This window comes from Propithecus coquereli, unplaced genomic scaffold, assembly GCF_000956105.1.
Source record: "Propithecus coquereli isolate 6110/MARCELLA unplaced genomic scaffold, Pcoq_1.0 Scaffold7, whole genome shotgun sequence".
NCBI lineage: Eukaryota > Metazoa > Chordata > Mammalia > Primates > Indriidae > Propithecus > Propithecus coquereli.
This window is the reverse complement of record NW_012153062.1, coordinates 6,951,886-6,973,715: the sequence shown is the minus strand read 5'-3', so window position 1 is coordinate 6,973,715 and position 21,830 is coordinate 6,951,886. Positions and strand designations below refer to the sequence as shown.

Sequence of the window (21,830 nt, the reverse complement as noted above, 5' to 3'; positions counted from 1 at the left end):
TACCCGATCTCACCTCTACTTCCTGGCTGCTTTGTGCTTGCTCACCACGGTTTCTTTCTACTTGTAATGCTCCTTCTACTAAGATCTCAGGACCACTCTCCAATACCCTCAGCCTTTTCACAGGATGCTTGCTCTGCCTCAAGGCTTTAATCAACCTCTCTGATTTCTGGTGGGCGCTGCTCATTCTCTCACACCTTTCACACCACAGGGCCAGGAAGGCAGCAGTGGGGTCAGGTGGTATGGGTAGAGGCTTAGTATTATCTTGGCTCTTTCTGTACTCTTCAGCAAAGGCATATTTTCCTTTGAGGCCGATGTCATACTGTTCTTTTCTCTGTCATATGCTGACCTTCAGGTCATTTCCCCACATTCACTGAAGACTGTAGCACCTGCTCATAAACTTTTTCTCTGCTCGACTCCTGCTATGATCCTGGGAAAGTCGACTATTCATGCAGCTAACTCCGGTAACAGACCCGCCTCAGGGATCCTGACTCCTAAATTCTAGTGACCTTTACTTCTAATCCATTTCAGCACCTAATCTCCTACTGAATCTGTCAACACTTGGTGCCATTCCATGATAGATACCTTAAACTCCAATATCCCATATTCTGACTAAAACCTCTCATCCTCCCTCTCCTACCAATCTGCTTTTCTGTGTCTGACTTCTCCAGTCCTATGATCCCTTCATTTTAACCTACCTAACTGTCCCCTCCTAACCTCCCTTTCCCTATCCACCTGGATCATATATTATTGATCATTTAAATTACCTGTACCCTATATTTCCCTTAGCTGCATCTACCCAGTAAAATGCTAGCCTTGAAAAAATAACTACAGTCCACCGTCTCTACTTCTACATCCAGGCAGTTGAGTACGGCTAGAGAAAATCACTCAAAAACACAGACTGTTACCACCATGGTTGTAGTCTCCTACCACAGTTGAAAGCTCAGCACTACTGACTAATGCTTTCATGGTCTTCTACCATCTCTTTCCTTTCCTCTCAGTATTCCAAACCTTTACCAGTTTCCTTACACGCCTTACTCAATCCCCATTTCTACCTCCTCATTCTTTTTTTTTTTTTTTTTTTAAGAGATAGGATCTCACTGTCAGCCAGGCTGGAGTCCAATGGCATGATCATAGCTCATTGCAGCCTCAAACTCCAAATCTCAAATGATCCTCCTGCCTCACCTTCCTAAGTAGCTGGGACTATAGGCATGTGCCACCATGCCTGGCTAATTTTTTAAAAAAATTTTTATAGAGATGGAGTCTCACTATGTTGCCCAGGCTGGTCTCGAACTCCTAGGCTCAAGTGATCCCCCTCCTCCCTCAGCCTTCCAAAGTGCTGGGATTATAGGCGTAAGCCATCACCCCTGACCTCTACCTCTTCATTATTAAGAGATCATCTCTCCTTCACCTAGAAATCTGAGGCCAATGGGTTTGATTTCCCTCAATTATAATATCCCATTCCTGCTACAAATTTTTCGACATGCATTCTTTCCTCAATACCCATTCTTACCTCTTCCTCTCTCGAAGTCCTTTCACATCCTTGACCCTATGTCCAGCCATCTGCTCTTAAGCCACATTATTTCAGTTATCCCATAAATACTTGTCTTTTCCCCTCTAATGGTTTATACTCCATTAACCTGTAGATATGCTCAAGCCTCCCCATCTCCTCCATTACCTTCCTACCCTTAGCTCATGTCTTCTAGTTATTACTATTCCTTCTTCTCTCACCTAAACTCTTGTAAAGAATAGCCTATGCTAGTCATCTCCTTGTTCTCATTTTTCATTCATTCTTTCACCCACTCCACTCTGATTTTTTTTTTTTTCAGGGAGTCTTGCTCTATTGGCACAAGCACAGCTCACTGCAAGCTCAAACTCCTGAGCTCACACTATCCTCCGGCCTCAACCTCCTAAGTAGCTAGGACTACAGGGGTGGCCACCACGCTCCACTCTGATTTTTGTCTCCAACACTACATGCAAACTGTTCTCACCAAGATTATCAATACCATCTTTCTTCCTAAATCCAATGGATGCTTTTCAACTCTTACCTCATGGCTCTTTCTGCTACATTTAGCAGTACTGGTGGTCAATTCTTTCTTCCCGAAACTCTACTACACCAAGTTTCTGTGACATTTCTACCATCTCTTTGACTTTTCTTTCTTGGTCTCTTTGGTGGACTCATCTTAGGTACTAATACCTTCTAGAGTTCAGTCCTGAGCCCTATTCTCTGCTCACACTGATCTACCTTTTTAGGTGATCTTATCCATTCTGACTCAAAAATTTCTCCTTAAAAACCTGCTCTCTCTGGTTATTAGACATATATTAAGAAATTATTGTTAATATTCTTAAGTGTCATAATAGCACTGTGATTATTTTTTTTAAAGTCCTTATCATTAGGAAGCATACTTAAAGACCTATGGATGAAGTATGTCTAGGATTTGCTATAACATGCTAGAGCAAGAAAAGGAGGAGGATAGATGAAAGAAGAGTAGCAAAATGTCAATAATTATTGAAGGCGGGTGATGGGTACATGGGAGTGTGTTATATTGTTCTTTCTACTTTTCTAAATGTTTTTAAATTTCCATAATAGATTTCTTACAGACCCCATGCTCCTTGCTCTGTTACTCTATCTCAGTTATTGGCACCTTCCTCTGCCCAGTTACCCAAGGGGAGAAAAAAAAAAATCTCAATCTCATCCATGTTTTATTATAAACCCAATCAATGACCAAATTTTGTCTGTTTTACCTACTATAAAGTTCTCAAATCTGCCTGCCCTGTCTTCATCCTTATGACTATATCCACGCTCAGGTTCCCATCATTTCTCACTTAACTGTAAGGGACACTTAACCAGTCTCCCTACTTCCAGTTTTATCCCAGTTAAACTCATCTTCCTTTAAAGTGATAAATCCAAAATACAGTTTTATTACATCACTCTCAGGTTTAACATCTGTGATACTATAAAATATATATTTGTCCCTTAATCCCATTTCCTGGCACACCCTCCTAAAATCCTTGTAATCTCCAAAACAATAAGTATCCTTCTGTATGCTGTTGAGCCGACTGATGGCTAGGTCTCCTGGACAGCCTCACAATGGGGACTGGCTGCCAGGGCAGTCAACCATGTGATCGGATAAGGGTTGAAATTATCAGTCCCACCCCTCAACCTCCGGGGAAGGGAGAGATGCTCATGGTTAAGTTGATCACCAATGGTCAATTATGTAATCAATTATGCCTCCATAATGAAGTAAAAATAAAAATCTATAAAAATCCAAAAGGGGCTGGGTGCACTGGCGCACACCTGTAATCCCGCTACTTTGGGAGGCTGAGGCAAGACAATCACTTGAGGCGAGGAGTTTAAGACCAGTCTGGGCAACAAAAAAATTTAAAAATTAGCTGGACATGGTGATGTGCACCTAGAGTTCTAGCTACTTGGGAGGCTGAGGCAGAACTGCTTGAGCGCTATGAGCCTGGGTGGCAGAGTGAGATCCTGTCTCTGTTTAAACAAAAAAATAATAGTAATAATCCAAAAGGACTGAGTTCAGAGAGCTTCTGGATAGTTGAACACGTGGAGGTTCCTGGAGGGCAGCAGGCCCAGGGAGGGCATGGAAGCTCAGTACTCCTTCCCCCATACCTAGTCCCATGCATCTCTTCATCCATATCCTTTAAAATATCCTTTATAATAAACCATTAAATGTGGGTTCCTGAGTTCTGTGGGCCACTCTAGCAAATTAATCAAACCCAGTCAGAGCATGGGTAAAACAACGTGGGGCTCACAAAGTCGGGGGCAGTCTTAGACAGAGCCCACAACCTGTGGGATCTGACGCTATTTCCAGGTAGACAGTGTTGGAATTGAATTAGAGGATACCTACCTGTCATCTGCTGCAGAACTGATTGCTTAATGTGCAGGGAAAAAAACCCACACATCTGGTGTCAGAAGAGTGTTGTGAAAGTATAGCAGGAGAAACTGAGTTTGATTTTTCCTATGTCATCAGAAATTCTTTAATAGTTTCCAACATGTACAGCCATCTTCTCAAAATAGAGTACACATACCATATATGGTAGTTATTTATACTATATCCAGGAGATTATACCATACTCCAGCATTGGCAACATAGAGGAGACTTTTGTGTACTCCTGGGAAGATCCTTCACCTCTCCTTCCTCTTCCTCTCAAAGCCTCTTCACTATCTTGACTATCAGCATTAACCTTATTAAATAATGAATCCCTATTGGTATCAGTCACCAAGTCACCTCTCATCCTCAGAACTTAGTTTTCATATAGTTCTGGAAGCCCCTCTTCTGACCCCTTTTCCTTCCTCCTCAAATTTCAGAAACCCTTCAATCATGGCCTCTGGAACTCAGAGTTGTCAGCAAAATCCATTCTTCTCTAAATGGTCTCTTACCTCTTTGGCACTAAATGAAAATTTAGTTCTCCTCTGAAAACAAATGTTTTCTCTGTAACCTTCTCAAAGGGATGCTATTTTTTTCATCCATACCCACTGTATCACTGAGCCTGAAAATATAATACTTGTTCTCCATGCTGCTTCTAGACCATTCTCTTCCTTCCTCTCTAAAATCCCTTGGTGTGAAACTCATTTTGTGATTTTACCACCTCTACCCCTCCATGTTGTGATCATTAGACACCAAGGTCACTCCATCAATTGGCTTTCCAACATCATAATTCTGTTTGATTTAAATGTACAACGATCTCTGAATACCCTGAAATCTCAGGTACTTCGTTTTCTCTAGTCCCGTGATATTGCCCTCTCCCCTCTCCGTTAGCATACCCACTGCCATGGTCATACGCCAGAAATTGCTATAAGTAACTGTAACCTTTCCATAATACTAATTTCAAGCACCCTGTTCTCTCACCTCCTATTTTTTTTAGCTTACTCCTCCTAGTAACCTAACTCTTAACAATGTGTCATCCACGACAGGATCTACAACCTAGTGATCTCATCATCTTTTCACAATCTCTCACATTTAGTATGTCCTAACTTCCCTCCTTACCCAGCTTAAATTCCATGTCTACCACTAAAGTCACTCTCTCACATACATGCTGAATCCTTTGCCCTTCTCTTGCTTTGTAGAACTAACTTATCCAGTTCTCAAAACCCCAACCTACCAACCTGAGCAAGAGCAAGACCCCACCTCTACCAAAAATAGAAAAAATTAGCCAGGTGCAGTGGCATGAGCCTGTAGCCCAAGCTACTTGGGAGGCTGAGGCAGGAGGATCACTTGAGCCCAGGAGTTTGAAGTCGCAGTAAGCTACGATGACACCGCTGCACTCTACCCAGGGTGACGAAGAGAGACTCTGTCTCAAAAACAAAAAAAACCCCAACCTAATTAAACCTAACTTTCCTCCTATACTGCACCTGCACTTGCGCAGCTGAACATGGCTGAAGAAAACCACCCAGTCCCACTGACTGCTCTCTTTTAAAATTCATGAGCATCGACTTCAAGTACATATTTAATATTTCAGAATATTTCCCTAATACAGAATCCCAGTGCATTTTAAAATACTCTTTATGCATAAAGCCAAATGTTTTAAAAATAAAATTTACTTATTTATGGAGCTATTTTTAAATTGTTTATCATGGGACTTAAAAATGAGGATTTTCTAGGCACAGAAATTCCACTTCTAGGAATTTTAAGGAAATGATTAAAGAAGAATGCAAAGATTTAGTTACAAGGATATTTATAATATCACAGACTTAACAGTTAAAAAAAGGAAAGTTGGAGTTGTTTTATAATAATGAAAAATTGGAAATAATCTAAATGTTGAACTACATGGCACAGGTTAAATACATTATGCTACATCCATACCATGGAATAACATTAAGCCAATGGAAAAATATTCATAATATACTGTTAAAGAGAAGAAAATAGACTACAAAAGAGTACATACATAATCTTCAGAAAATTTATATATGTGTACATTTTCTTATTTATGAGTATATATGCAGAAAAAAGTCTGGAAGATGTTAACAGTGTTTGTCTTTGGAAAATGTTTTATTTTCTATCTTTTTTGCTTATCTATGTTCTACAAAAGATACATATTGCTTTTTTAATAAATGTATCAATTTACACGCCAATGTGCTATACATGAGAATATAGCAGGGTAACATTTTAGATTATAGATATATAGCAGATTAAATTAGCTATACTTACTATTATTGCAGATGCAAAACATCTTAAAGGATCATTTCCAGCTTCTTCAAATCGTTCAAGGAATTGTGCCATCAGCAAAGGGCATTTCAAGCTTTTGAAACAACTAAGGCATAGGAAGTAAGTAATTATGAAATCAACACTTCCCAAGTATAAAATGCCTAGTTCTTCATATCTATGTTAATTTTACTTGAAAAATAACATAAGCACTGCTATGGTTTGAATGTCTGTCCCCTCCAAAACTCATATTGAAATTTAACTGCCACTGTAACAGCATTAAGAAGTGGAACCTTTGAGAGGTGATTAGGTCAGGAGAGTTCTGCCTTCATGGGTGGGATTAACACCATTATAAAACGGCGAATTCAGCCCCCTTTTTCCTCTTTGCCCTTCCACCTTCTGCAGCAAGAAGGTCCTTGCCAGATGCCAGCACCTTGATCTTGTATTTCCCAGCCTCCAGAGCTGGGAAATGAATTTCTGTCCATTATAAATCACTCATCTCAGTCAGGTATTATTATAGCAGCACAATCAGACTAAGACAAGCAACAACAACTCAACGGCCTATAAAACTGGTGATGTAACATCCTCCTTACTAATAATGGGGAAAACATGAGAACACCTTGCTAGACTCAACATAGTAAGAATCACTTCTGTATCTGGAACATTCCATTGGATTCTGAATGTTTGTCTGAGGACCAGTGTTAGTCCATGATGTAGTTTTCATTAGTTCAAGAAAAAAATGGGACAATATAGTAATTTTTTCATAATGCTATATTTACTTAGGAAACCAAACTTTATTCTATAATTAAGCCTTTCCTATTTCTTTAGTTAAATTTTTTATCTTTTCTTCTATAAAATAACAGGTTTTATAAATGGTAAAAAATTTTAAAATGTCCTAACCTGATAAAATAAAAAGCTAACAATAGCTTTAATATCCAAAATTAAAAAATTATTGGTCCATGTAATTCAATAATCTAGTCCAATACTATCCCATAAAGCCCCATATATAAAGACCTTTTAGTAGTCAAGTGAAAAAGTAGTGAGAAACAGGAAAAATTAATTTTAGTAACTTATCTTAACCAGTATCATTTCAGCATGTTATCCGTATAAAACTTCTTGAGGTATTTTACTATCTTTTTTTAAGTTACAAGTCTTCAAGATCCAAGCGGTATTTTATACTTATAGCACATGTGAATTTAGATTAGCCATATGCCAAGTGTTTGACAGCCATATTGAACAGTGCATGTTTACTCTACAGCATTCTTGGAGCGAGTGCTACTGGGTGGGTACTCTGCTACTGCTTTTGTGGTCAAGCTGGATGTTCAACTGTCTGGTGGTCCTGCTGCTACTTTCAAAGGAAGAGTAAAAACATAATTTCCCCCACAAAAAGAGCAGATTCTCTGAGCTACATGTATCTATGTCCCCCACCTTCATTATTTACTTACTATGATGAATAAAGGCAATATATAGCAGAATATAAAGCAAATTAAATGAATGTATTTAGGTTTTATAATTTTTAAAAATATCAATATCTCATTAAGTGCCTGTATCAGCTGAACCCCGTATTTTTCTAAAATTCAAACTATGAAACTACGCCTACATTTACATGGCAAGCAAAATAAGGCAAAGAAGCATAAAATAACTGAACTATTAACTACTTAAGTCCACTGTGAGATGTTCTTAAAAATATACTTACAATTTCAGTAATTCATCCTTTAACTTTTCATTTTCATCTTCCAGTGAGTTTTCTTTGTCATCAATGACTTCTTCCACAAAAGGCTTGATGAATTCTATTAAGGCCTTGCAACACTGACAAAGCCCATAGTCGTCTGTTTGTATTTGTTCTTTTGAATATGGAACAGGAAGAAGAGATAGCTGACTCCAAAGGGTAGACAATGCTAGTCCAACTGAATATGCCTTGTTGTGAAGTTTCTGAATCACTAAACAAAGATGAAGTTGTTACTTGAGGTAGCCTCAGCAAGTACGCTAAACATGGGACAAGATCAGTAAATGTAGAATTGTAAAGCACTTCTCCCCCTCATTTTAACACTTTCGAAATCAGGACGACATATCATGGCCTAATTGCAGTGTTTTTTCCTTCTTAGTTTTGTGTAAAATAACAGGACACCTTACAACAGATGCCATAAAATCTCGTTTAGGTATGTTTATAACAGGCTACATACTTAAGACAGAAACACATTCTTCCCATATTTTTTTGGTTGTTATAAGCACAAAATATGAGACTATCTTATAAACTATAAAGCACTGTACAAATGGGAGGTAGTATTATTAGTTTTTTTTTTCCTAGAAGACTGAATATTAAACAAGTGGTACAAAGCTGATGGGCATTCATATTTAAAACAAATTTCGCTGGGCACAGTGGTTCACACCTATAATCCTAGCACTTTGGGAGGCCAAAGCGGGAGGATTGCTTGAGGCCAGGGTTTGAGACCATCCTAAATAACAAAGTGAAACCTGGTCTTTAAAAGAAATTTTAAAAAATTATCCAGGCATGGTGGTACCTGCCTGTAATCCCAGCTTTTCAGAAGGCTGAGGCAGGAGGACCACTTGAGCCCAGGAGTTTGAAGTTGCAGGGAGCTATGATGATGCCACTGCACTCTCGCCTGGGCAACAGAGTGAGACCCTGTCTCAAAAACGAAACAAAACAAATTTACTTTAAATTCTGATTCTGGGTCCCTCTATCAGACTCTGAGATGTAAGTATTTCCTAAAGTGAAAAACAGCCTCTTCCCATGGATAAACACTGTCTGCCTTGGCTGCCAAGATTCATCCCTTACCAATATTGTTATTATACTTGTTTTCCAGTATACTTGTTTTCCAACACTTCATTTATGGAGCCTTGTCATTCTACACGTCGTAGTTTCACTCTTCAGTAATACCTTTGCTAAGCCTAACCCAACCTCCCAATGCAGAGGCTGAGCAATGCCCTGCCTGACGCTCTTCTTAACCAAGATACAGGACTACCACTCTGAGTACTACAGATACCACAGAGGGAAAATTGCAGATATAAGCTGAAGATAGGAAGGTTAGGCAAAAAGCTATGGGTTACAACAAACATGAAAAATAGTATGACATTCAACAAATATTTACTGAGTACACATTCTGTGCCAGGTACTACCATCTTTCTATGAGCAGTATTCAAACTGGCATTGTTATTATTACTTTAAGCAGAGTACTCACACATTAGCTGTAAATGTTACTTTGGTATAGTGTGGACATTTGAATGTTAATATTAAGGTACATATAGATAAAACAAGAAATACTTTGATATCAAAATGTTCATTACCTGTTTGTAATGGCTGAAGTAAAAGAAGGATAATTTGGGAGATCTGTTTTCCAGAGGGCTCTTCAATCAGTTCAAGCAAACCCAACAATAATTCCTTTGGATTACATAACTATAAAAATATTCACAATTGAACCTGTTTAATACAAGTTGTATTTAAAGCCACATGATTACTATTTTTAAGAAGGCATATACTTGTGAGACTAACTTCTAAAAAAAAAAAAAGAAGGCATATACTGAAAAAATATAATTATTTTTGCTTAACAGCAAAATGCCTTACACAATTGTTAAAGAAAAAATGCACTAGCCAAACACAGAATCTGTGATGGTCAAAGCACTGTGAAACTAAAAAGGAGCAAGAAGTCAAAGGGTCTTTAAATGTGCAACTACACTTCAGAGACTTAAATTCTTGGCTAAAGGAAAAATTAGAGAAGTATGGAAAGGGAGATGCCTGATCACCAAACCTCAAGTTTCCTTTGAGCATCACCTGTCTACTCTGAAGGCTGCCTTAATAGATTCCAAGGGCTTCTAGCAGGTAGGACCTTTCAAACTCACACTGCAAGGGTATTTAGACTAGTCCAGAGTCTCTTATACTTCCTGAACGGATAAAACTTTGCATTGCTTTCTGACTGGCCATATTTTATCAACTAACTTGCCTGTAAAAGCCCTCATAGTCAATAATTCATATCTAGTTGGAGCTCTCTATGTAAGAAAGTATATATTTGCACTGATCCAAGTAGTTTCTTATAAAGTCCTTTTCCATAGAATTTTTCTTAGCCATCATCTATTGACTTTTATCTCTAATAACCTTTCACCAAGGGTCTCTTTCTAAGGTAGTCAGCCACAACAGATCTGTGTTCTACTCCCTATTCCTACTTCCATTGTGATCACTTGCATTCTAGGTTTTTCATTTTCTTTTAGGGAAAATACCACAGAGTAAAGAGCCATGAGATTTTACTCTGCTTCCAATGTTGCCAAAAGATCAGCGTGGCCTTGAACTACCTCTCTAAATCTTGAATTCCACATTTTTACAATAAGGCTACTTGTTAAAATACAACTTCCCAGGTTTCTCCCTGGAGATTCTGAATCACTGGGTCTGATATGAGGTTAGATAATTCTTATATCCAGAAAATTTGGGAAATGCCAAAATAGAATTGCCCATCTAATCAACAAGATTGGGTCTTTTGTCCAAAGAGTTCCCTTCTGCCTGTATTTCATGAACTAAAAGCTTTCTTACCAAACAATAAACATTAAAGGGAATAAAATACTGCTGTGTGTTATGCCAAAGAAAACCTAGATTTGTTAACTTACCTGTACCAATAAATCAAGCATCAAAAGATAAACTTTTCTCTCATCATCTTCTTTATCATTCCTTAAAAGACATCGAACAACAGGACCAACGAGATTCCAGCCCATACTCTTGATGATGACCTAGAAAAACATTTTCAGAGTAAAGCAAACACTGCCACCTATAGGACTCCCACAGTGTGCTTCCCTAACTTGGAGGGGCTTAGAATTTTCTCTGAAATAGGAAAGATGAGGTAAATGAGGTCTACAACATTTCACAGGGACTTTCTAGGGTTGGCTGCTAACAGATATCAACATTTTAAAATAGTTTTTAATACTTTCACTGATGAAAGGCAAAAGGGTCTTTAGTCTTTATCAAGTAAGGTGATCTTTCCCAGAATTTAAATATTTCCTCTATTTCCAACCACAGAGTTAATTTGCTTAATATTAGCAAGTACTTAACTTCCATAGAGAATTCTGCTCCCCTGATTCCTAAAGACATCTAGCCAATGCTTGTGCACTTTTAAAGTTCCTTGGAGACTCTCTAAATATATTATAACCATTGTAATTTATATAAAAGGAGCAGACGCAACTTCATTAATTTTCTCTCCTACATACGTGTTGCTTCTATTTCAAAGATACTTCAGAATCCTTACCACACAAGTAAAAGTTTATCTTTATAATTAGTAATTCACATTCATTATTAAAACCACAGATGTTTGAAATTATCAATATACTCCACTTCTCTGGCTTTGTACTTCAAATCATCAGTATTTACCAAGTATATGCTACATAATACTCTAGGTGCTAGAAATAAAGCAAGGAACACATCAGATAAGTTCTCTATTCTCTTGGAGTTTACATTCTAGGCTCATTCTTAAAAAAGCAGATCTAGGAAGAAGACAAAATGACATATTTAATACCCCATCCTGACCCTAGTCTTATAAGATAATAAAGGTAGAATACAATGTACTCTATGGATGCAGTCCCTCCCATCTGTAGGGGGTACATTCCAAGACCCCCAGTGAGTGCCTGAAATCACAAATAGTAACCAACCCTATTTACACTATGCTTTTTTAAATACATACATATCTATGATAAAGTTTAATTTATAAATTAAAAGATTAACAAGAAAATAGAACAATTATAACAATATACTGTAATAAAAGTTATGTCAGTGTGTGTGTCTCTCTCTCTCTCACAAAGCAGAATAAATCTTAATCTTGATAGTGTCACCTGGCAAGAAAATTAAATTGTAGTCAGTTTTAAACACTGTCTTATCAATATCTGAACCTTCGCATTTAGCCAACCACACATTACAAAGGTGATTCCCAAGCTATTAAGACTAAGCCTCACTAAGCTTAAATCTATCCCATTACCTATTTAGAAGCATGCTAAAAATAAAACATTTAGGTATGCAATGCCTGAAGAACAATTTGAATATACTTCCCTTCTCCCTCTGCCTCACTGATACAGTGCTGACCCTAATCTCCTTGGCAGGCCTCTTCCTCTCTATGTGTCCCTTAAATTCCTCAAGAGTGGATCCTGGGCCTCTTCTCTTTTCCCCCTTTTATGTGAACTCAAGCAAATTCTTTTTCTCCCCCTCAATGCTTCAATTACCTAATCTTTAACAGTCATGCACTCCACATCTTAATTTCCTACATCTCCATGGAGCTAAAAATCTTACTTTCCAATTGCCTACAGCATCTTAAACTGAAAATTTCTAATAGACAACTCACTTACCTTTCTTCAGGAAACTTTCTCCTCTACTTAGGTTGCCTTTTTCTGTTCAGGATATATTATCCTTCCAGAGGCTAAAAACCCAGTCATCTTTGACACTTCACCCTCTCTCACTCACACAATCAATCAGTCCCGTCCATTCCACCCTAAAACCTCCTTGCAAGTGCTACACATGCTAAACAAAGGAAGAGCAGAGTGGTTAAGAGCTCCGAAACCAGGCTACACAGGTCTGAATCCTGGATGTCATATAAAAGCCAAGTTACTCTGGGGCAAATCATTTAACCTCTCAGTGATTGTTTCCTTATCCATAAAAAGAATTTAATAGTGGTATCTATCTTATGGGATTCTAGCAAGGGTAAATAATAGATGTAAAGCACTTAAGCCAGCATCTGGCATATAGTAAATCCCCAAAAAGTATTAGTTGTTATTAATTTTATTATTATTACCTAGAAGATAAGTATTCTCAAAGGTTATCCTCTAAGAATGCAATTGGAAAAAATCGAGAAGAGTTAAAAAAAAAAAAAACATGAAATTTACTGTAGTCTGGGCTACAAAGTTATGAAAAACACATATCAAAAACAAAATTAAATATCCTAATTTTTCCAATAAAAATAAAAAGGGATAAGCCATTTGAACTACTAAGAGATTCTATAACAATGTATAATTAGAAAGGTTTAGGAATCCCTCAAATGCAATCAAGGTGCAGCAGATAAAAAAAGAGGCTAGCATAACTATATCGTGATAACAACAGAGAAAACTTCTACATAAATAAACAGCACTACAAATGAAAAAAGAACGTGATCGTAGAAAGAAAATAGTCTTCTTTATACTCATAAGAAGGGGAGTCCGAAGACAAAATCTGGCAACGCTGTGTCCCAGAAAGATGATGTTCCCGATCCACAGACAAGATCCTTTCCCACTGTGGAAAATGATGCTCAGACTATTATAAATGGATTATAATGACTAGTAAGAATATCCAGCTTTCCCCCATTCTGATTTTATGCACAAAAAACATTGTACTTAAAATTTGGTTTTCCATACACACTTGGCTGCAGAAGGAGAACAGGCTAATCACCAGAAATGATTATCTAGCCTGCCTGATGTTAACACTTACATTTCACAAGGTAAATTAATGACTCAAATGCCACTTTTTGATCCCCCAAACCAGAAGTAATCCTGTTCCTTCCAAAGCCCTTTACTCAACTACAGCAGTTCTTTCATTTATTCTGCCTCCTTGTCATTAGTTATTTACATGGTTATCTCTTCCACCAGAATATAAGCACCTTCAAGTACATGAATATTCCTAATTCCTTTTTTGTTTTCCGCAGTTTCCTACTGTGAAAATTTAAGTTGATTCTTAAATGTCTGATAAATGAATTGATGAATAATAGCATTATGTGATTGTTCTCTTCCCAAAACTAAAAAAGTACTTACCTTATTCTTCTCATTTTGAATAATTTCTAATAGCTGGTCTATGTGCCCTTCTTCTATGCATCTTTGGCTAGCTAACTGAAATAGGCCAAAATCTTCTTCTTTAAAGTCTTGCTCTCCTAGGATTTGCTGGAAAAAACAAAACAAACATGTATGCAAATAAAAATTCAATACAATAACTTCTTGATTTAGTTTATCTCTCTAAAAAAAGGAAATCTGTTTAAATTCTAAATTACACATAAATACAGATATGAAAATTAAGATTACCCTAATAAATGCTTTAATGAATGATCCTGAAATCCAAAGTACCAAAGAAATCCATGAAAAAGATCAGTATTAAAATTAAAAAGGTTAGACAAGTATGTCACCTGGAGAAATAATCCAATCTGCCTTCCTGCCCTCATGCTATTTACAAATCAAAAAAAGCAGGAATTAAAAAAGAATTTGAGTGACTACGAACATAATTAAAAATAATCTGTGCCTGTCCCGTATTTTGAAAGGTATTTAATTTTACAAAAACAAAAACAAAAAATTACTTACACATCTCTTTATTATGGATTGAAGTTCCTCCACAGCCATTCCTAGTTGTTCTTCCTAGTTTTGATGCTGAAACGTACTAATATAAAACACCGTTAACTGGGGTGTTACATTTAAGCATTCATAAATTATGTTTTATTCTGATAGATTATTAGTAAACACAATAAAGATAGCTTTAAAGTTGAAATGTTATTACTGAATGTATGTCAACCTAAAAAAGTTTTTTTTTGGAAAAGCCCCTATTGCATTTTTCCCCCCTATTTCATCTTTTAAGTTTTCTAGGAGCATAGTTTTGAAAAATATCTTAAAGGTGGGGCGGAGAGTGGAGGGGGGGGTGACCCTCTAGAGCACTCCCAAGGGGCGAGGCAAATATGGACTAAAGAGCTTTAAAAAAACGAAGTATTTCTTTCCTGAAAAAAATGTTCTAAAAAGTGGACTTGAAATCAAAATTCTAATCATTAGGGGATTTTTTATTTTTTAATGTCCCACTTGACAAAAATTAGGTTGCAACACAAAACTAAGTCATCCAAAGGAGGTGAAGGTTCAGATGCCCTCCACCTTATTTCTTTCTAGGTGTTGCAGTCCCCCAAAGTAATCAATCAAATCAGTGACTGTATCACACGGAGACAAGGCAATCCGTGGCCCTCCGGAGGAGGACACCAATCTGCACCCGCAGATCAGCTTTACTCCCGGGGGCAAGGCTCGGCCCCAGGCTGCAAGTAGGTGCACGGGTCAGCCGGGTCCTCAAGGCAGCGCGTTCGAATGAGGATAACACCACAGCGCGCGTGCGGACTGCATCCAGGAGGAGCCATTTCTCCCGATTCCTGCTCGCCTAGGCGTTTGGGCCCCACCACTTGGCGGGGCCTGGTCGGCCCGTGGCACCGAGTCCTCCACGGCTCCCAGCCAACCGCGCCCTGCAGCCGCCCCAGACCTCTCCGCCAGCCCCCTTACCAGCCAGACCTGGAGCCCTTCTCAGCCCCGACCACCTCCGGCCGCGCAGGCCGCTCTCGTGGCCCCGCCCCCGGTCCCGCCCCGCGCTACGCGTGGGGAGGCGGAGCTTCCAGGGGAAACGCCAGAGCACGTCTCAGCGCTTGCGACTGCAGGTCCCCATGGCTGACTGGGCCGCGTCGCGTTCCGTCGGCTGCAAGGCCGGGGCTCACCGCTCTTCCCGAAACGCCGCAGGTAGGAAAAGGGCTTTTTCCACTTTGGGACCCTGAGAACTGGGCCCAGACCAAGGCGCGCAGGGCGCTCCCGATAAGCTGCCCCACGGGAGGGGACCTCTTGCGTAGAAAAGGCCAAGAAAGAGCTTCCCACCGCCGTCCTAGCACCTTCTGGGAAAGATCTCCCGGTTCGAGCCTTTACACAAATGTTATAAGATTTTCCACAGACTCTGAGAAAAAGAGCAAAGGAGATGCTATGGCCCAGAGCTGGGGTCCCAGGCTGGGCAAGGGACCAGGGCAGCGTCAGCAGGCCGTGTGCAGTTGGCCTCGAACCTAGGACCGGTCCTCCTCCCACCCTGCTTTGGTGCGGGTTTTCCGAGGCGTGGGACTCTCCTCTTCCCTCGGGAGCAAATATTTGGGAAATCGAGAGAGATTTCTCTCCAAAAAGTACCGAGGTCTCAGATTTACAGGAGTGCTTAATTAACTAAGCAACGGTGATAACATCAGAAAATTCAATCCCAAAAGAGATACGTTTTAACCAAGAAAATTTAGCGTAATCAATTAACAAAAACAAATTTAATTCCCTTCCTATTTCTTTTTAATTTACATACAGGATTGGACATAAATGTGTAGAAAAGAAGAAAAGATGGTGTACAGTTTGTTATTTGGGCAGGAATCTATCCTGTACCTAGTGTGTTTGTGTAGACTTGACCTACTATGGTCATAAATGGCCTAACCAGGGGGATGCTTCTGAGAAATGCTTCGTTAGGTGATTTCATTGTTGTGTGAGTATCACAGTATGTACTTACACAAACCTAGATGGTGTAGCCTGCTACACACTTAGGCTGTATGGCATAGCCTATTGCTCCTAGTCTAGAAACTTGTACAGCATGTTACTACACTGAGTACTTTAGGCAATTGGAACACAATAGTATTTGTGTATCTAAACATAGAAAAGGTACAATGAAAATATAGTATTATAATCTTACAGGATCACCTTCTATATGCAGTCCATGGCTTACGAAAACGTGATTATGTGGCACGTGACTTTTGTTTTTTTTTAATTGTAGGTACTAAACAGGCAAGTGCTTTGAAACAAGATTCTAAAAGGTATGAGAACTACTTGGACAACTGCATTCATTTCTCTATCTCAGATTATTTGAAGCAATTTTAAAACAATCATGGTTACCTTTTTTAGAGAAAAATTGTGAGAAGAAAAGGGAAGATGTGGGAAGCACTACTATAAATTCTCACATAGACCGTTACATCCTTCTACTCCAGGCTTTAAGAAAACCAAACTAGACACTCTTAGACTAACTGCTAGTGGAGGTTATGAGTATGGCTAGAAAGGTGTCTGTGGGAACAAACATTCCTGAAATAACCAGGTATTCCTTTTTCACCTCTTTAGGTATATTCTTCTTTTATTGTCTTTTTTTTCTCTCTCTGGACAATGCCAGAGACTCACTGTCCAAGTTTCTCTTTATTACTCCAAGAAACATTTTCTGTTCTTTCTTACATAAAGTTTAGATTTTTATCAAGAAGCTTTCCTGAGCTGGGCAAGCTGGATGACACCTGCAAACCCAGCACTTTGGGAGACTGAAGTAGGAGGATTTGCTTGAGGCTGGGAATTCAAGACCAGCCTGGGGAACACAGTGAGACTCTCTACAAAACATTAAAAAATTAGCCAGGCGTGATGGCACACACCTGTAGTCCCAGCTACTGGGGAGGCTAAGGTGGGAGGATTGCTTGAGCCCAGGTGTTCAAGGTTGCAGTGAGCTGTGATGGTGCCACTGCACTCCAGCCTGAGCAACAGAACAACAAGATACTATCTCATGTCAAAAAAGTTTTCTAGAATAGGAGTAGTCTATGAAGGGGATTAAAAAATACATACCTATGATTTTTCACTTTGTCAAGACTCACTCATCTTTTATTGGCTTTGGTCTTAATTTACTCATTCTTTTAAAAATTATTTACTGAGTATAAAATATTCTAGGCCTGTGTTAGGCCCTGAGGATATGGTGTTGAACAGAATCGACACAGTTCTTACCTAGTATAACAGAGAAATAATCAATAATACAAATAAATATGTAATTACAAATTGTGTTAGGTGCTATAAAAGAAAAGACTATGATGTTAGGAGGAACTAATAACAGAAGTCCAGTTCAATTTCGGGGGTGGCAGCGGGATTGGCTATGGGTTTTCAGGAAAAGACTTCTCTGAGGAAGTAATAAGGTAAGATCTGAAGGCTAAGTAGGTGTTAAGCAAAGAGTAGTGAGGAGAGACCTCCGGCCAGAAGTGACAGTATGTGTAAAGACCCTGAGACAAGAAAAAGCTTGGCCAGTTCAAAAAAAAGGAGAGATGCCTAGGGCGGTGTGCAGCATTCTGAGCAAAGGAAGAAAAGGTTAGAGAGAGGGGCAGAATTCTGTTCATATAGTACCTAGTAGGCCATGGTGAGAAATTTAGATTTTTTCAGTGCAAATAGGAAAACTTGAAGTAATGGAGTAATGAGATTTAAGTTTTAAAACATTAGAAATGGTGATCATCTAGGAATGGAGAAACTGAATGGATCTGAGATATGTTTTAGAGACTATTTCCCTGTGGAGCAGCATGATTATACTGACTTGGCTTTCAGAAATATTGCAAGAGTTAGGTTAATACTGATTATGATGGTAATTTGCAACTCTCCTCAACATGCATCTGACCACAAACCTGTAGAGATTATATTTCCTCCAATTCGAGGAATGTAGATAAGCTGAAATTTATTTTGAGCAGATCATCCAGGATCATGAAATAATTAAAAATCCATAGGGACCTATGTGATTCTTCCTGATAAAAAGAAAAAAAAAAATCCATGGGGAGCCAGGCATGCACCCATCTGTGGTCCCAGCCACTGGGGAGGCTGAGATGGAAGGAGAGCTTGAGCCCAGGAGTTCAAGGCCATCCTGGACAACATAACAGGACCCAATTTCAAAAAAAAAAAAATCCATGGGGTAACCAGTTGTTGAGGTAATGACTCACGCTCTATAAATTTATTCTAACTGAAAAATACTTCTATAGTCAATCCAGCTGAATACTTTTAAGACAGGCCAGGCATGGTGGCTCACACCTGTAATTCCAACACTGGGAGGCTGAGGTGGGAGGATTGTTTGAGCCCAGAAGGTCAAGGCTACAGTGAGCTATGATTGTACCACTGCACTCCAGCCTGGGTGACAGAGCAAGACCCTGTCTCTTTAAAAAAAAAAAAACAAAACAAAACACAGACATTGAAGAGATTTGCAAAATATAAAACAATTCCACTCTCCTCACCAATTTTTTCATTTAAAAATGTTACTAACATGTAATTGGTTAATAAGTGAATTAATAAATGCTTTAAAATTTTCTCAGTTTTAATCCTAGTATGATAAATATTGACATATATAATCCACATAAGTAAAATCTCTCATTTTAAGAGTCCTGAGACCAAAAAGTTTGAGAACTGCTCTTGTATACCACATTGCCTGTCATCATTTGGGACAGAGGGCAGCAATGAGACAGTGCTGTCCATGGGAATCAGCTTTCAGTATTTATCAATTAAAATGAGTCTGGCTGTTACTACAGCTTGAGGCAGTTGATGTCTTGAGTTAGCAATTCTTTAATGCAGGTTATGTACTGATCATAGCTTTTACTGGTAGGCAGCAACATGAGAAAAATAAAAGGAATTTTTCATGAGGCTAAATGTATTCAATATAAAGAACTGCCGTTTAATCTGTGTTCATATCTTTTATACTTCTTTGATATAAAAATGGCCTTTATGAAATGGGAGAATAGGTGTTACTTGCAAAATTCATTGTTTGCCGTAAATGGCAAAATTAATTGTTGGCAAAACTATGTCAGTCCTCCATATCAGTTTTTGTAAAACATACTGCTCCAGGCAAGGAAATTAGAGTTTAAAGTTTTGGAAGTCAATAGGAAGAAAAGGTTAGCACATTCTAGGTCCAAATATGAGAGCTAGGTTAAGGTCCAGGAGGCCAGCACGGGTAATTCTGGTAGGTAAGTGGAAACCAGGGCAGGAAAGAAGCAAATAAGTCACCAAGAGAGTTGATATCTTTAGTCTTACGTCAGTGATTCTCAATCGCCTTGAACAGTAAGATTATCTTGGCGCTTTTAAGAAAATACATTGTTATTTCCAGTGTATTTTCTTAGGCCACATCCTCAGACATTCTCACTTAATTAGCCTGTAATGGGACCTAGGCATAGAACCTTTTTTTTTTTTTAATCTCGCTTGATCCCAATGTGCAACTGGGATTGAGAATCACTGTCCTATGGGCCATCGTTTGATCAGATGGCCTCTGCTTTTATGTTCCATAATGTGTAGGGGCCAGCAAAGGCTGACAAGAGTCCCACTGATGACAAGGACAGGCCATCCTAGGAAGATTTTTATTTTTCTAAACCACGCAATCATATCAATGTAGTTATTTAACCAGAATTCACAACCAAAGTAAACACTCCTTTACAAATGTGACTTTGTCCTGTCAAACTGGGCCATCAGTTAACTTTTGGGACTTGACACAAATTTTTACTTACAAGAACAGCCAAAGTCATCTTTTTTTCTCTCAAATCTATACCGTTTTCTGGCTCCTTATCAAAGGAAAAGCCTCCCTTTTTAGGTATACCTGGGCATGATAGAGTATAAACTCTGACTGGCCAAAAAATTTCACTTCCTTTTCTTTTCTATAGGAATCTCTAAGTGCCTCCTTGTTCTCTGAGCCCTGGAAATAATCATGTTTTGACAGATTTCTATGTATACAATGCAACAAATAACAGTGTTTCCATTTTGAAAAGTATTGGATCAAAAGTAACAGCATTTAAAAATATAAATTTAATTTAAGTGGCAAAATAGTGGCTTAAATTTATGTTGTATTTTAAAACATGGAGTATTTGCCATGATGGTTATAATTAGATCAACTTTCTCATTCAAATTCTAGGAAAGCAGAACTAGAAGCAACTGTGAGAAAGAAGATCGAGTTTGAGAGAAAAGCTCTACATATTGTTGAACAGCTTTTAGAAGAGAATATTACAGAAGACTTCCTAATGGAGTGTGTATGTATTGACAAATTATTAGTTTTATAGTATGACATCTTTTAATCTGGATAACATGAAATTTATTTGGATTATTAAAATCTTTGGGTCTGTTCTCAATCATCAGATGCAGGTAAAATGCTATATAATTTGCGCATTTAAAAATAATCAGCTATCGATCTCCCAGATGTCTTTAAGCTCTGACTGAGGGGGGGAAGCAGTAAGGGCAATGTAACCTAAACATTTGTACCCCCATAATATGCAGAAATAAAATAAAAACAAAACAAAACAAAAAAGACTATAACACACAGGTGGGAATAAAGGAAAACAAGGTAATTATGCAAAAAAGTAGAAGGTCTTTCTGCCTACATTTTAAAACCATGTTCTAAAAACATCAGAAAGCTGTTTTATGCTTAATACAAAGCACTCTTAATAGCAATGAGAAAAAGATTTCTCAGCTATCACTGAGATTCAATTACAACATGCAGGAGAAAGGGAGGGGAAAAAAAATCAGCTATCATGCATCCCTTGTATAATGACCTTAAAATGCACTAATGAAAAAATATAATAAGTACACAGCAAGGTGACTATATTAACAATACTGTATATTTCAAAATTATTAGAAGAGTGGACTTTATTCTCACCACAAAGAAATGAAGTATGTGAAACAGTGGATATGTTAATTAGCCTGATTTGCTCATTCCACAATATATGCATGTATCAAAATGTCACATACCCCACAAATACATATAATTATTATCAATCAAAACTAAAAAGGAAAAAGAAAAATAAGTATATTTGACCCCTTAGTTGTAGTTCTTTTAACCAGTCTACTATCATTTGATTTTCCTCAGTTTGTACTAGTGATCACAATGTCAGTTTTCTATGTTCTGTGTTATACTATTTAAAGTAACAGAAGATTATTGTTTTTGTTAGTGTTAATTCCATTAATTTTGATATTTTAAAAACCTGAAATATGCCTGTAATCCTAGCACTCTGGGAGGCTGAGGCAGGAGGATTACTTGAGCTCAGGAATTTGAGACCAGCCTGAGCAAGAGTGAGACTCCATCTCTACTAAAAATAGAAAAAATTACTTGGGCGTCATGGTGCACGCCTGTAGTCCCAGCTACTCAGGAGGCTGAGGCAGGAGGAT

General features: G+C 38.3%; 2 protein-coding genes across 2 annotated transcripts in view; one reads left to right on the top strand and one right to left on the bottom strand.

Moving 5' to 3' along the window:
- The window catches only part of GLMN (glomulin, FKBP associated protein), a 34,720-nt gene extending 19,256 nt beyond the window's left edge, over positions 1-15,464 (bottom strand). Inside the window, exons 1-7 of the mRNA XM_012661059.1 lie at positions 15,411-15,464; positions 14,463-14,538; positions 13,926-14,051; positions 10,776-10,895; positions 9,468-9,576; positions 7,858-8,101; positions 6,168-6,270 (exon numbers count right to left, since the gene is read on the bottom strand). Coding sequence (XP_012516513.1) covers positions 6,168-6,270; positions 7,858-8,101; positions 9,468-9,576; positions 10,776-10,895; positions 13,926-14,051; positions 14,463-14,501 — 741 coding nt within the window. The 5' untranslated portion in view covers positions 14,502-14,538; positions 15,411-15,464. The remainder of the gene's footprint in view (positions 1-6,167; positions 6,271-7,857; positions 8,102-9,467; positions 9,577-10,775; positions 10,896-13,925; positions 14,052-14,462; positions 14,539-15,410) is intronic.
- A 104-nt stretch (positions 15,465-15,568) lies between these two features.
- The window catches only part of RPAP2 (RNA polymerase II associated protein 2), a 76,935-nt gene continuing 70,673 nt past the window's right edge, over positions 15,569-21,830 (top strand). The window contains exons 1-3 of the mRNA XM_012661051.1: positions 15,569-15,641; positions 16,690-16,729; positions 20,584-20,698. Coding sequence (XP_012516505.1) covers positions 15,569-15,641; positions 16,690-16,729; positions 20,584-20,698 — 228 coding nt within the window. The remainder of the gene's footprint in view (positions 15,642-16,689; positions 16,730-20,583; positions 20,699-21,830) is intronic.